This window comes from Numida meleagris, chromosome 9, assembly GCF_002078875.1.
Source record: "Numida meleagris isolate 19003 breed g44 Domestic line chromosome 9, NumMel1.0, whole genome shotgun sequence".
Lineage (NCBI taxonomy): Eukaryota > Metazoa > Chordata > Aves > Galliformes > Numididae > Numida > Numida meleagris.
The window spans coordinates 399,345-415,187 of record NC_034417.1 but is presented as its reverse complement, the minus strand read 5'-3'; the positions used below and the strand labels follow the sequence as shown (position 1 = coordinate 415,187).

The 15,843-nt window shown below is 51.5% G+C and overlaps 1 protein-coding gene across 3 annotated transcripts in view; it reads left to right on the top strand.

Moving 5' to 3' along the window:
* The window catches only part of TRIP4 (thyroid hormone receptor interactor 4), a 28,092-nt gene extending 12,601 nt beyond the window's left edge, over positions 1-15,491 (top strand). For 2 of the 3 annotated variants that reach the window (XM_021407326.1, XM_021407324.1), the window contains exons 12-13: positions 11,031-11,133; positions 15,282-15,491. In XM_021407326.1, the coding sequence (XP_021263001.1) occupies positions 11,031-11,133; positions 15,282-15,349 (171 nt within the window). In that variant the 3' untranslated portion in view covers positions 15,350-15,491. Of the gene's footprint in view, positions 1-2,472; positions 2,546-11,030; positions 11,134-15,281 lie in introns of those variants that run through there. The other variant, XM_021407327.1, reaches the window with a different exon arrangement.

Sequence of the window (15,843 nt, the reverse complement as noted above, 5' to 3'; positions counted from 1 at the left end):
TGGAAGCTTCTGCGTTTTCCAGAAGAAATCATTTCACAAGCACAGGGCAAGCTGTGTTCGTAGGTTGTACTCACCAGCTAAAGATGAAATAGTTCTGTGTGGTGCTTGTTGTTTGATGCTGATCCTGCCTTTTCCAGCAGCCGCAGGAGTTGGTTTTGTCTCTTGTGACCATCCTTTCCACTCGTCAAGGGAGGCTCTTGCTGATCCGTCCCTCCTGTGACTTTTCTGATATTTCTCTGTCCTTTTGATGCTATCAACCACTCCCTGTTTAGTACAGCTCTAATTTCCTAGCTGTTTGCATCCTGTGTTAGGTTGTTAATGAAGATGTTAGTGGCACCCTGCTGGTATTTTTCTATCGTTATCGTCATTTAATATATATTTTTTTACACTTGTGCTCAAAAAACAAAATCAAACTGTGGTGCCTTCACCAGCAAAGTCTGAGCAAATCCCTGCCCTGAGAGCTTGCCTTATTGTTACGGACTAGTTGCTTATCCATGTTATTACTGGACATGCAGGTCTGGCCTTGCGTAACCCCTTCACGGGGGTCAGCCCTGCAGTGTGCAGTGTTTGAAGGCGGCTTGGTTTGCTGAAGTGGTTTGCAGGTCTGCAGGGCTGTGCAAGAAGTGATGACAGGACAAGATCTTGTGTGCAGTAGCCGGCAGAGAGCAAAGGAGGATGTTTGCTGAGGAGAGATGTCCTTGTGATTAAAGTCAGCATCACGTCAGATGACATCGCCCTAATCCCAGCTGTGCTGCTCACTGTATGGACTAGTTCAATAAGTTCCTCTGGGTCTCTTTCCCACATGGGAAATAAGGCAGCGCTTGCCTCTTGGAGATGATGTATACCTAATTTCATTGCTCTGATCTTTCAATAGAAGCTGCTTTAGGAGCTGAATTATTATCTGGTAGGAAAGTTCACCCAAGGCACTTGGTGTAGCTCGCTTTGCTCCCAGAGGAGTGAAGCAAAAGCTGCTTTCCGTATTCAGCCCGCTGCCTAGGGCTGGTGCCAGCAGATCCCTCTGTGTGGCTCTTAAATCTCCATATTTCTAGCGGTGCTTCAGGCATCCTGCACCTCCTTGGAGTGCCTTCTGGACTCATTTCCTCCTGCTGATGGCAGCCACCCAAAAAGCGCTGGTTCAGATCAGAATGATCCCTTTGTTATGTTTTTCGGTGCTAGAGGTGACCTGGAAACTTTTTCCCTGTCAAGATCTGAGCGTTGACGACTGCTTTTCCTTCTGCGGGCTGACGTCACCGACACCTCGAGCAGAGCAAGGAGCTGCCTTTCTTTTCCTGCATTAGGTGTTGGTGACTTCAGCACTGGTAACTGAGGAAACACGGGGTGGTGCAGGCAGGGCTTGGCAGGAGCCTAAAGCAAGCAGAGAACTATTTACATTTAGGCTGTTTTAATGCGTTCTGAAGTCCACGTTCATTTTGCTAATGACTTTGATCAGAGAGACTGTTACTTTAATTGGAAAAAGAACGTTTCCGCTGCTGCTATTTTAGTAGTTGATAGGTGTGTTTGGACTTACTTTAAATGCAAGCACATACAGATACTGGTACCTAGCGGTAGCTATAATCTTGGATTGAAATATCAGGTAATTATGTTTGACGGGAGTAGAGTGTTTATTTTTCATTTTTAGGTGATCGTTTAGTGTCCTAAATCTGCACAAGGGAACGTGTCTAAGCTATTTCTGTGCCGTGAGATTGCAGCTATCGTTTAAATAGGTTTCTTTTTCCCCCCTCAGGAAATTTACATTTAATCTCTTGTCTTCCTCTTTCCTCCCCAGTGGAAATAACAGCAAAAAAATGAGAATTGGGCGCTAAGCATACAGGACGTGATTTAATTTCTTCTGTAAGAGTGAAGGAGGGAGGTAGAAAATTTCTGCATTTAAAATCCGGAAAGTGCCTTTTCAGATTATCTGCAAATAAAGGAACAATATGATGCTAGTGGTATTTTCCCAAGAAATAAGTTAATGAGAGGGAGGAAAATAAACACGTATGTTGAAATGTACTTTGAAGAACATGATGAATGTATAGAGATTTAAGCATGACTTTCTATGAGGACCTCCCTAAAGGTTTCCTAGTACAAGGTGAGACAAAGGCTCTTTTTTGCAGTGATGTAGCTGTCCTGTGCACATTGCCAGGCAACACCTTTGATCACCCCCACCGAAGAGATACTTCTGGTTCCCAAGGCTTGGTTTTCACACCTCTACAAATGAATGAATTTAGCAAGGTTTCAGGTTGTGGGGACTAGATCGGGTTAGTGCAAAAGAAAAGATGTCTAGGTGGCTGTTAGTGACTGCAACCAACAGAAAGGCCTTTGAACTTTACAGGTCCTTGAGTTCTCCTAAGCTGAATTTGTCATTCACACAGAGCCTGATGCAAGATCTAATAGCATTAAGCATTAGTTTGGTTTGCAGGGACCTACAGGTGATGCGTGTCTTTATTCAGTTCCTCGCTGTACTTCCTCTAGACACAAAGCACCTCTGGTTCTTGGCTGTGGAAGCGGAGCTGAGTAGGCACACAGCTGGTTTGGATTACCGACGGTAAGAGATGGGGGAGTTTTTCCATATGTAAAGTGCTTTGGTTTTCATCAGAAGCTGTTCTAATGCTCCAGCTGCCTTGCATAAGCCAGCAGGTTTACTGAGGCCACTGCTCACTCTGTTAAGATGAAGGAGAAATTGTCACTTGATGATGATTAATTTAGGAATGCATTAACATGCCAAAGAAATCGAACGATAGAGGCTAGCTTGCCCTCTCTTCTGGTTTCATAGACCCTAGGGAAAAAAAACGAAGCCAAGGCTGAAGCATATGACTTAATTAATGATGACTGTGGACTTAGCCTCTGCTACCATTTCAACAAACTAGTCAGTGATCTGGGAATTTTTTTCTTTCTGATGCGGTCACTGATACTTGCCTTCTTCTTGGTGTTTGGGTTTTATTAATCCTGAAACTGAGGTTTAGATAACACCGACCTCAAGCCAGGTGCCCTGTGCCCTGGCGTCCTGGCTGTGGCTCCGCTGGGTTGAGCTGTGACTGTGCTTTAGGCAGCGATCCTAAACAGTGAGGGTGCTGGCAGCTGCAAAACACAGCTGAGGGCCCAAGGACTTGACTTGCTTCAGCTTTCACTGGCATGGTATCGATTTCACAGCCCCAAACAGGCCGGTCGCTCAGCTGCAAATCCTGGTTCGGCTGTGAGAAATAGCCTGATGCTCGAGTGACCAGATCAATAGCACCAGCAGCCCGCCGCCGGCGTCGTGCCTCCTCAGGGAGCAGCAGCGAGGGTCATGGTGGGGAGCGGCGGCTGCTGGAAGAAAACAGGGCAGGGATGCGGATGTCTGATCTGCACTGTGCTGCGTTCACCAAAGTTAGGTATAATCTTCCTTGCGTGCTGAGCTCAGCTGCACCAGTCATTAAATCAGTTTCAAAGCAAAAAGTAAGGACTTTACGGAGCTGATTGAAAATGCCTGGCTGCATCTAGCAGGGTGCAGGTGTTCCGAGCAGAAGCAGGTGCCCTGTTTTCTCCTCATCCCACCATTGCCTCTCTCCTCCCCGCTGCTGTGCTTTTGCCTGACAGCTTGAGCAGTGGGGCTGCATTGCAGCTGAGGTTAGCCCTGCCTCCACGCTCCCTTGGCGCAGGAGTATGAAATGGTTCTTTCAGCTGAGCCTATTACACTACTGAATATTTCTCCAAGTCCACCCAGTTTCCCCCGATGCTTGTCAGGCATTCTGTGAACATCCCAGGTCCTTCTCATGCTGCTTATGGGTTTACCATGGGTGGGATCCGAGCTGCAGAAGAGTGTTGGTGGCTGTGGGTCCTGTGTCACAGGCTGATTTTGGGAGAGGAGAGGGGACGTGACATGCCCAGCCTCCGCTACCATGGCTCAGCTATTTAAAATGGAGTGCACTAGAAGGAGCTTAAGTACTACCTCTACGTTTCAAAGTCCTGTTGTTACTTACTACGTTTTAATTGCTTCCCCTGCCCCTTGAATCAAAGTACAGCTCGTGGTGCAGAACCACAACTTGAGGCATGGAACACCCATTGGAGGGTTGAGACCATCCAGAGAAGGATCCCGTGGTGATCCCAGCCTGCTGCCTGCGCGTTTGGTTGCCTACTGGCCAAGCATGGAAGGGGCAGAACAGGCAGCAACCGGCAGGCATCGCTGTGGGAAGAAGGGGAAAGGAAGGCAGGCTAGCAAAATTCCTTGTGCGTTCTCATGGAGGGAGCCAATGCCAGCACATTATCTGCCAGCAGCAGATGTAAGCTCTCAAAAACAGCAGGGAGGATGTTGACTGCAACAATGCATCAAGGCTGCGGTTTGTAACCTCAATAGTAAGGCAGTTAACTTTTTTTTTTAACAAAGACATTTTGATTGCCAAATCCATAACCATTAGCAGCTGTGGTTTTGAGCTGTTCCTTCTTCACACGTTGCAGTCTAGACCTGACAGGCTTTCAAACAAAAGTTTGGCTGCTGGCTTTTGTTTTTGTTTTTTGCCAGACTGCTTTTTTCTTTTGCCTCTTGTGTCGATTCCCATTGAGCGTTGCTGCGGATCTCTTTTCTAAGCCACCCTTCCCAGAGCGGCTCCTCTGTGCTGACGTGGTGGTCTTTGACCAAGAGCTGCAAGTTGAGTTCCTTGGTTGCCTGTTCGCTCCAGCACTGGATGTTTCTGCTTCAGGCTAGAAAATTTGGCATTTCTAGAAATTTGGATCTGCTTTGGGATTTCTGTTTAGGAAAACATTTGTCATGAGCCAGAAGCCTGTTTGGCCTGTGCTGAGGTGCAGGGAATGGGTCCTTAAAAGAAGAGGGCTGAACACTTGCTCAAAGTTGGAAGCGTGATGCAAGACCGTGTTTGGGAGGGAGATCAAGACTCAATGTGAAGCACTTGGTGTTCTGTGAGCACTTTCTGAAGCCAGCAGCCAGGAAGAGATCACACAGAGCAGCCCAAACCTGCGTTGCCTGGCTCAGGCAATGGCTCCTGTTGCCAGTTGGTGCCGTCTTTGCTGTGCAAATGCGCCCTGGAGCACTTCAGCATGAAGGCTGGGCTGGGAAGATTGGCTTGATAATCCCCAAAAGCAAACGTCCATGTAACGAGGCAGTGGAGACTACTGCTGTCAGAACGACAGATGGGGAAAAGATGCTTCAGCATGCCTGTCCTTGGAAAAGCGATGAGGAAGGAAGGACACCGCTTGGGCATGGAGGCTGTCTGACTGAAGCCTGGTCCTGCAAGCAGCCAGAAAGAAGGGATTTTTCTTCTTAGTATTAACTAACTTCTACCTGCTGTTGGATCACAGGGCATTAACTGGTCCTTTTTGTCTGCAGTTGTATCCGAGCCTCTCTTTTGCAGGAGCAGGAACCTGGGTTATTGCCGGTGGTGTGCAGACTGCATTCGGGGGACTGACAGTGGCGCAGCCAGCTGAGCGTCTTCGCTGGTAGGAGCTGGAGCTCCATTTCTCCTGAATCCCATGTGCACGTGGGACTGGTGTCCACACTGCAAGCGTTGCCATAAACGTCCTCGTTTGGCTGCCGCAGCCCTGTTGCTTGCCAGAAACTACTGACTTTCTTTTCTCTTTTTGCAAACCACTAAAGAAACATTTTCTAGCTGGATGGTGAGCAATTTCCCTCAGGAGAGGAGGAGAAAATGGCTGTTTAGTAGTTAATTACCTGTTATGTTAGTCTGACAGCTATGAAGCTTATGAGGCATGAAAGAAGAGCGGATCTGCCTTTCCCACAAATCACAAGGAAAACCGAGGGAAGTAAGTTGCGTGGAGGGCAGACGCACTCACGAGCCTCCCCACGCCTTCCCCTCTCCCAGGCACGCTGTCCTGGGGAGTGCTTCACCTCCTGCTTCCCTCGCTTGCCTGCGGCCAGGCTGCTGCTCCCAGCTCTTGGAGCCCGGTGCGTGTTTCTGCCTGCTGGGGACGGCTGATTTATGGGCCTGCTTACAGCAGCCCTGCTCTTTCAGAGGGACACCATCTCTGCCAAGATTTTTTTTTTTTTTTTCCTGAATGTGTTTTACGGTGAGGAATAACTGAGCGCTCTTGCCAACACATGGGCTCTGCTTGCTTTTATTCTTTCCAGACAGCTTTGCTTTCCAGCGCTGCCTCTTTTATTTTGAAGCTCTTCGAGAGCAGCAGGGAAGTGAAGGCCAGGCTGTGAGCCGGTGTCCTGGACCAGTGCTGGGTTTCTGAGGAGGCATGCTAGGAAAATGGTCCAACCCTTTCCATCGCTAACCCCACGCAACGCCTCCACCCCCCCAGCATGACCTCCGTGCAGAGCTCTGTCTGCGTTCCCTGCCCCATGGCCCCCGGCAGCCCTAAGATGGAGCGGACAGTGGCCGCCCTGGCGGGACTACAGGTTCCAGCGTGCAATTCACCGAAGCTGGGCTGCCTGTGGGGACGAGTGGAGGAGAGTGGGCTGCATTGCAGGGCTCTGGGTTTCAGGCAGGCAGGGGAAAAAAGGAAAACAAACGCCGGGGCAATTTCCACTTGGTATTTTTAGCCTTCGATCTCTTGTTTATTTCTTTCAGCTTGCGTGTCTGGGGGCCTTAATAAGACTGCAAGAGGAGCTTGAAAGGTCACCAGCAAAGCTGCTGGGGAATGGTTTTGCTCTGCGCTTTGTCCCGCACAGACCCTCTGCTCCATTGCACATGGCGCCTTTGTTCCTCCACTGGGTTCTCCAGAGCAGAGCTCATCTAGTTAGTGACGGTTTTGCACATTTTCCTTTGGTTGTTTCCATCCCCTTTGGTTTGAGCAGATGTATCAAGTCGCAGAGGGGTGAAAGGCTGGCCCAAGGGCAGCGCTTGTGGGTTCCCAAGGAAACGGTGCCCGTCCGGCTTCACTCATTGTTTGCCGTGGGAGCTCTGGGAGGGACGGGAATGAGGAGAAAGCAGGGATATCACCTGCAAGGAAAAGCAGCCAGCAATGCCTGAGCAAGCCTGCGTGGCCCCCGCATCCAGCCCCAGGCTTTACCTCAGTTAGGGGAAGAAGTAGTTCCCTTGGCAGATTGGTGGGGGAAAAACACTGCAGAGGGTTTTCTTAATGTCAGAGAGGATGGGATTGTTTCCGTGCTGACTCCGAGCTCCTGCTTTGCTCTTGGCTGTGGGCTGTGGAGCGGAGAGGCTCGGCAGGCCTGCTGCTATTTCTGGCTGTGACAAGCTGGTGATGGGAGATGAGGGACGGTGAAAGCAAAGTGTAGGGAACATTCATTAGCAATTATCCCTGCCTGCAGTCTGATTGGGGTGGCTGCTGGGGACATCTGATAGCCACTTAATGTGTGTTCAAAGCACCAGCTCCAGAGAGAGGGCGGGCGCTGGCGAATTGGTGGCTGGCTTTCACAGGAGCCCAGTGCGGCTCCCTCTTCCAGCTTGTGCTCAGATGCTCCATTTAACCTCGAGCTCTATCTCTGTGTTAAGCTGCCTGGAGACCTGCTTTTTTTTTTTTTTTTTTTTTTTTCCCCTTCTCCCTGCTAATCTCTTCACAGCTAGGCTCTTACAAACCTGTTAGCAGCAAATTGAAGCCTGGCCAGCGTGCTTGCAGGGACGATGGGAGCTTACATCTGCTTGCGGCTGGGGTGAGCAAGGAGGGTGGTGGTTGCGCCGACACAGCCATGCGCAGAGCAGAAGTGGGGTTTTGAAGCAGCAGTTGGCAAACTGTTTGCAGCCCACGGCGCCCACTGCCTTCCGAACAGCCATCTTGCAAGCCTGGTACGAGGTGGCAGAAGGGCTGGAAGTAGACCAGATTTGTTTTTTGCACTGCAGTTATATTGTGCAACCCCTTTCTTCAGAGCTTTCTGACTCATGTGTGGACTTGGGGGGCGGGTTTTTCCCTTCTCGAGGGACAACCTGGCTTCCAGACTTACTTGGAGCTCATTCTAGCCACCTTCTCTTAAGTGCTGAATCAATTCCCACGAGAGCCAATGCCAAAGCCCTGGATTACTAACACCCATCTTATTTACACTGCCAAGATTAAAATGATGAGTGTAGTTGGAACTGGGAGGAAACATTTCCCCATCAGACTCCCAGTTGGTTTGGATTCTTGGTCTCTTGCATTGAGAGAGTTTGGTTTGCCCTCTCTCTTCACCTTGGAGATTCATTTAAAGAAAAAAAAAAAAAAAAGCTGTTGCAGGCCCTCTTTACTGATCTCTCTCCTCTCTCTGGCACACTGGTCCTGGCCTTTGGCCTTTTCCTACACTCTTGTATTTGCTGAAGTGCTGAAGGGCAGTGGTTGCAGTCTGGGGGGTATAGTAGTTGGGAGCAAATTTTTTCTCAGCCTCCTCAACTTATTGATTGTAGAGTGACTTGGCTGACCTCTTGCAGTCCAAAGCAGAAGCACTGACCCCTTAGCTACTGGTCTAGAAAAGCTGCAGACAGTCGATAAAAACAGTAGGATGGAAATGCCATTGCCTCAGGGAAGTGTTTTAGGGAGAGGTTATTGTTTGAGGAGGAAATTGGGTGGGAAGAATTGCATACAACTGAACAGAAGGAGAACTTTCTCAGAGCGGCCAAGGATCGTAAATGTCATTAAAAGCCTTCCAAAGTGCCAATGGCACTTTGAGAAACGAGTTTTTTACTCATTAGGCACTTGGGCAACTGTGGAAAATTGAACAGAGACAAATGTAAGCATTTCACGTCTTGATGCCTGTGTCTCTGATGAGAACATAAGTCAAGCAGGTCGTCGCTGATAGGGGAGGCGTCTTTGGAGTGTGACAGGTAGGAACTGGGTTCCTAGTGCCGAGCTAAGCTGCAGGAAGAGCCGAGCTGTTCTCCCACAACATTTTTCTTGATCCTGTTGATGACCAGACGAGGTAGCATTGTGTTGCCTGCCAGTATGGTAGGTGGGTATCTGCAGTTCTGTTACATTGCTCATCCTCAGCATGGTGATGACATGCGATGTTACAAGAGGATGCTGGTAGAGAAAGTGAATAGCAACAGCAGCTAGGAAATACTAACTGCTCTGGTGATCTCTGGGAATGAGGTCTGCCGAGGTAGTTCATAAACACCGCTTACAAGCGCTCCAGGGATAGGCTGTGCACTTGGTTCTGGTGATGCATCTTCTGGCAAAAGATTACTTGGCTGTAGCAGGCAGGAATATTCTGCCTTTGTCACTCACCAGGATGGGGTGGGAGAATTTGGGGGTAGGTACAATAGGAAACCCAAAATAGCGTCTTGGTGGGGGACTCCTTCCCTGCTTCCTGGGCTGAGATGCCAGAGGAAAGACCGAGGCTTTTAAAATGCAGAGCGCAGGCAATGCACGGATTTGGCACGTGTACAGAAATGTATCCTGGGAGAGGAGATGAAAGGCTGTGGCATGGAAACGTAAACCCGAGCCACAGCTGTGGTCTCCATCTTGGCCTTGGGATTGGGTTAAGCTTTTCGAGCTGAAGGTTTGATCCTGGCTTTGGGTGAGATCTGTCAGTGGAGAAACAAGCTCGGCTGCTGTTGATGCCTGTTAGGGGATATTTCCCATTGTGGGGGCCGGTGAGATGTGTGAGGGGGGCACTGTGGTGCTCAGATCCACCCAGGAGAGGTTTGGAAAGACCTTCGTGGTCTTGGACACACGACCTGAATGAGTGGAGGCCAAACCATGTGTCACGAAGCAGAGATGCATCACTTCTGCCACCAGACAGTTAGGATGGTGGCTTTGGCCCCGCAGCTTTATAAGTGTGATCTTCAGAGGCCCTGCTAGTGCGAGAGCTGCTGGGAAAGTCCAGTCCCTGGCTGTGGAAAGCCGAGCAGTAACCTGTATGATAGCAAGAGCAATAAAGCCGGGCTAGCATTTTGCACTCACCAGGCGTTGGCTCGGGATGTTCGCATTGGTGCTTTGTAACCTTCCAAGATCCTCCCTCTCTGCAGATGGGAATTGAAAATCCTTGGCATCAGCACGAAGTGGTGGAAGCAAGTCCAGTAATGTAGCTTAGCAAAAAAAAAAAAAAAAAAAAAAAGGAAAAAACTTGTCCAGTGCCAGATCAGTGCAGCAGGGCATCTGCAGGCCTCGCAGATGAGCGCGGCTCTTTCTCTCCCAGCACAGGTGTTGCACAGAGCAGCTAAGTGCACATACATCTCTTGCTTAGTGAACGTGGCCCATGCTGTCATAAAATGAGGGGGCTGGAAATGCTTTCCAGTTGATCCACTCCTGGTGTCAGGCTTCTGTAAATCTCCCCTAACTGCCGGCAGCCCTGCCAAACCCCGCTGCGACGCAGGAAAAGTGGGTTGCTCCCTGCTCAGCTCTCCGTGCCCAGCTGTTCAGGGCACATCCAAACTCATCTTGGCAGATCGGCAAGAGAGGGAGAGCTATTCAAACATTCCGCCTAGAAGTCATTTGTTAGGAACAAATGGGGGATTTGCCAGGACACACTGCTCCATCTGGTCTGGCATCCTGTCCCATGCATACAGCAGCCTCGATGGATCTGCTTGAGGAAAGCAAGGGGAAAAAAAAAGAGGCATTTTTCCCGTGGAAGGGAAACCGCTTCCGCTGGCTGTTTGAACAGGCTTTCCTGGGCTGGAGCTCCTGCGCTGCCCTGTTCCTCTGCTCTGCGCACGCCTGCCAGCACCAGGCCTGCAGCAGAGGATCTGAAGGGAGAGGTTTTTTTTATTGTAGTTCTGCATTTCACTTTTGCACAGCAGTGAGGTTGAGCTGCATCCAGACAGCATTTCCATGCGTTTACCACACCGAGCATTATTTCTTTCCTTTTCATCACGGTTAATGAGAGAAGCACTCTGTTTACACTCTACCTGTAAAATTCCCTGCTGCTTTCATCACAGTGAAATCTCTCAGTAGACTTTGAGTGCCTGTCCCAGGGTGCCTGGCCCAGAGGAGCAGCCAGCTTCTCCAAGCCATCAACCTCACTTGTCACAAGCTGCGTAAGGGCATCGAGGCAGAGCTGTTGCTGTACCAGTAAAACCCTGTTTTACACCTCTTCAGTAATGGTTTGCCTGGGAGCATTTCCTTTTGTGCCGCTCCTGACTGTTGAGTTCTTTTCACACCCGTTGCAGTTTGTCTGACTGTTTTGTGCATGTGTCTGTATTTCACAGTATCCGGATTTGAGCCAGGAATCTGGGTCTCCATTTGTCTTTATCTGCACTAATCCCCAGGAGATGGTTGTGAAGTTCCCCATCAAAGGAAAGCCCAAAATCTGTAAGTAGTAAAGTTTCCACAGATGCCCTCCTTGGCCTTTCTTGCCTGCTCTCCTCACCACCCCTGCTTGCCTTTGCCATATGAGTTCACAACCTTTGCCCTGCGCTCTTTGATCTATAGGTGTTTGTTTAATGATTCAAATACATCTGTAATATTTTTGTCTTTGGTTCCCCTTTCCCCAGATGTTGCTTCCTTCCAAATACATGCCTCTTCCTGCCTCTGCAAACACTTGGGAATCATGGTGCTCATGTGCTCTGAGGAAACACGTCTGCAGCTGATCTGCTTCTGGCACAAGTGCTTGCAGGCTGGGTTGGGACATGAGGCAGGAATCATAGAATCACAGAATGGCTTGGCTTGGAAGGGACCCTAAAGCCCACCCAGTTCCAACCCTCTGCTGTGAGCTGGCTGCCCCCAATCAGAACAGGCTTCCCAGGGCCCCAACCAGCCTGGTCTTGAGCACCTCCAGGGATGGGGTCTCTCAGCAGCAGTGCTGGCGCTTCACCACCCTCTGAGTAAAAAAATTTCCTCCTAGCATCTAACCTAAATCACCTCTCTTTTAGTTTAAAGACATTCTCCTTTTATACCACTATCTGCCTTGTAAAAAGTCTCTCTCCCTCCTGTTTATAAGCTCCCCTCAGGTACTGGATGGCTGCAATGAGGTCTCCCCACAGTCTTCTCCAGGCTGAACACCCCCTTCCTGTGCTGGGGGCCCCAGGCCTGGACGCAGCACTGCAGGTGGGGCCTCATGAGGATAGAGCAGAGGGGACAGTCCCCTCCCTGCCCGCTGCCACCCCTCTGTTGGTCCAGCCCAGGATGCCGTTGGCCTTCCGGGCCCCAAGCGCACTCTGCTGCCTCATGTCCAGCTTTTCATCTGCCAGAACCACCAAGTCCTTCTCCGCAGTGCTGCTCTCAAGGAGTTCTTCTGACATCTGTACTCATATCTGGGATTGCCCCGACTCAAGTGCAGGACCCTGTGTTTGGCCTTGTTGAACCTCATTAGGTTCATGTGGGCCCACTTTGTGAGCCCACCCAGGGCCCTCTGGATGGCATCCCTTCCTTCTGCCATATCAACTGCAGCACTCAGCTCGGTGCCATCAGCAAACTGCTGAGGGTGCACTCAGTCCCACTGTCAAAGTCTTGCTCTATCCTCACAAGAGGAGTGGGTTGCAATGACACTTGGGCTGGCCCATGCTGGGTGCTTGCCTTCCTTTTGTCAGGAGTGGCCTGAAGCAGCCAGGGCTGTAGGTCCAGATGGACGCATGGCTGCAGGCCGGTAGGGATGGGATGTCCTGGCAGAGCTGGCGGTGAAGCACAGCAGCATCTGTCTGTGCTCCACTTGCCAGTGTTGTTCGTCCCTTTTATGAGCCACCAGCCCTCCGCAGGCTGCCAGTTATTCCTGCCCACTGCTGTAAAAAGAATGGAGGATGGATGCAGCAGCTGGGGAGTCTGCAGTCAGCTCTGTCCTTATTAGCAACCTCCTCACCACACAGCCTGGGGAAGGCACCGAACATGCTTTCAGGGGATGTGAAAAATTAATTTGACAGGCTAAAAGCAGCATAAGCAGAAATAGTCTTGGCTGTTTGTTTAGTAGAGCTGATGGCTGGCTTTCCTTTTTCATTTGCAGCGTGCTTCTCTGGGAATAGTTATCTAGCAGCACAGGAGCGGCAGGGTTTCTCAGGACCGGTTAATAAGGCCTTTTGAAGCCTAGCGTGGCTTTTTGTGTTGTTTTGGAGGCCTTTCTCCCCCCTTCTCTGCTCAGGTTCTCTCATGGCTGTGCTCTCTCCCCAGGTGTTTGGCAAATGCCTGTAGTGTGCTGAGCAGGTAGAGGGGCAAAGCGATGTGGTTTATCATCCAGCTTTTATAGCAGCATCCTGGAGGTGTGTTCAGCCAATCGACAGCAAACAGCGCTTGCTGATCTGCAGCTGCAGAGCTCACGCGAGGCCTTGGATCTTGCTGGCGGCACTGTCCTTCCACCAGGGACAGGTCTTTCCCAGCATGCTGGTGAGCACTCAGCGCTGTGTCCTCCTTTTTGTACATTTTTTTTTTTTTAGCCTCTCTCTGCTCTCGTTCAGCCTCCCTAATGCCACTGTGCCCTGTCCCTGTCACATCTGCCTTCACCGAGCCACCGTCAGGGCACCGCCTGCCTCCCCCTCTGTCACATCGTCTCCTTTGTGTTGTGACAGTTTCCTGCTTGGAGCAGGATCAGTCTAACAGCCTGGAAGGAAGCTGGCTGAGCTGGCGGCCGCTCACTCCTGCTACTGGCCTTGCCTTCCCTGCCCTCCTCCCCACTGGCTCTGCCTCGAGAGCACGGGAGCTGCAGCGGCAGGGATCATAGAGCTGCATGTCCCCTCCGGGGTGTGTGCTGGCGTGTTGGGTCACTCGTATGAGGCTTGTGATGGATGGGGAACAAGCAGGGAAGCCATTGCCCTCTTGTCGTGGTGGCACACTATTTTAGGAGGTGCTGGCTCTGCATCCTATGCAGTCTGAAGTGTGGCTCACATCCCCACCTGAGCTCGTTTTGAAGCCCGGATCGACCGTGACAAAATGCCAGTTTGTCTTGTTGGGAAGCCAAGCCGGAGCGGCTTTTCTTGCCAGATAACAGCATGGACCTCACCGCAATGACATCTGAATGATTCTCCATTGCAAATTAGTCGTTTCTAGTAGCCTAGGGAAGGAAAAAAAAGAAACAGAGCTCAATTTGCTGCCAGGGTTATTGTTTGCATGGAAGGGATGGGCATAGTGTTTGTGTCACATTTGTGACCATGGCTTTCCCCAAACATGTCCCTGCTTAGTGTCAGCGCGCGAGGACAAAGCTCAGCTGTGGCTCTTGTGGGAGATCTCCTTGCATCTGGGCACAGCTTCCAGAAGCCACCATTGAGCAGCGTGGAGGTGTGGAGGGGGGAGAGGGGATGCATCACAGTGCTGCCAGCGAGATGAGAGTCCTTAAATCATCAAGCGTAAAGAGAAGGAGCCCCTGGGGCCGTTGCCTTATTTTTAGCCTTTTCTTAAAGGTTACCCGTGTGATGTTTTATCTTTGCCAGCTGATAGAGCAAAGGAGCCTGCTCATCACTTCTGGGGCCTGGGAGGAGCAGGCAGTCATGCTAAGGATAAAGCTAACAGCCCCGGACGTGACAGAGCTTTGGCAGTGGGAGACCAGAGCACAGAGCGCGTGTGAAATCAACGCTTTTTTCCTGCCAAATCCCCACGGTTTGGTGACTCGGAGGGCTGGCGCGCTGCTTCCGGCCGATCTGGCTCGGCCCGCAGGGTGCCCGGTCTGCTGCTGTGTGTTTGTGGCAGCAGCACAGAGGAGCTGTGCCTATGCCCTGCCACATCCTGGGAGTTGCTCCGAGACATCCGCCAGCGTCCGGTCCCTTGCTCCCAATTTCAGCCTCAGCATTCGCAGAGCTCTAGTGATGCACAAACCCTTGCTCGTGTGCTTTTTTTGCACATTTTTTGGTTTCTGTACCCAGCTGAGAGCAAGGCTGAGCCAAAAATTGAAGGAGAGGGACAGTTTCAGGGAGGTCGTCGTGATGGGACAAGCAGTTTTGTAATGTGCTTCTCTTGGGAAAAGCGCTGTTGGAGTAATCTTTGAGCTAAAATGAGAAGTTTGTTCAGTTTGGTGCAAGGATGATGGTGGGAGCAGCTTGGAGCTCGGCGCATCGCGTCCCCAGGAGCGTCCCTGACTGTGCTGGAGCTGGGCTGGAGACCTTGGGTACAGGCAGGGAGACAGGGTCAGGGTGAGGTAGCGCGTTGCCCTCCCAGCTCACTCACAACGCCTGGATTTTGGCTTTTCCCCCAGGAATGGCCCCAAATGTGCTATCTGTCTGAGCTCTGCGTGCTGGCCCGCACGCCTCGCGTCGCCATGTTGCCGTGCACCCTGGGGCGAGCAGCAGTCGCTCCCCGGCAGCGGTGCCGGATGGTAATTTGCTCTCCTCTGCACGGGAGCCCCCGCACCCCCCCAGCTCAGTGTCTTGCCCGCACAGGGAAGCCATAGCGGCTGGGAACGCCTGGCTCCTCAAGCACGATAATTGAATGTGACAGCAACACACTAACGAGGAGACCTCGCTGCCTCCAGCTGATTTGCATTGCAAATAGCATTTAAAAATAAAGAGTGATGAGGGGTGGTTGTTTTTTTCCTCTCTTTACAGGGAAGCTGGATTCAAAGATCCATCAGGGAGCGAAGAAGGGGTTAATGAAGCAGAAAGCTGTGGCGTGACTGGGCGCAGCGGAGTCAGCGGGCAACGGCGGGCACCAACACGGGCAGCACCCGGTGCAGAGCGGAGACGACTCCGGCCTCGTCGTTGCGTGGTGCTGCGTCTGTCCTCCTCGGGCAGCATTAAAAGGAGCGATGTTCCCAGCCCGCATCTCTGCTGTGTGTGGCCAAAGAGCGGTCCCCGGTCACACGCCCTCTCTGCCTATGGAGAAGATGAATCTCCCCATCTTTGCCCCGAGCCCCTCCCCGCGGCCGTGCGCGGGCCCTGCACGCCTCCGGGGTCGGCTGTCCGCAGCCCGCGGGCAGTGCCGGGGCCCCGCCGCCCTCAGCGCGAGGTACTTCTGCCCGACGCCCGATTCCATTCCCCTCTGGTAGTCCGGAGCCGTTCCCCCGCTCCTGCCCCGCGTTTTCCCCTCCGCCGCCGCTTCCCGCTCCGCTCCGGACTCCGCGCTCCGCCTTTTGCCTGGCTCCGGCTCCGGGCTGCCGCGTCCCCGCGG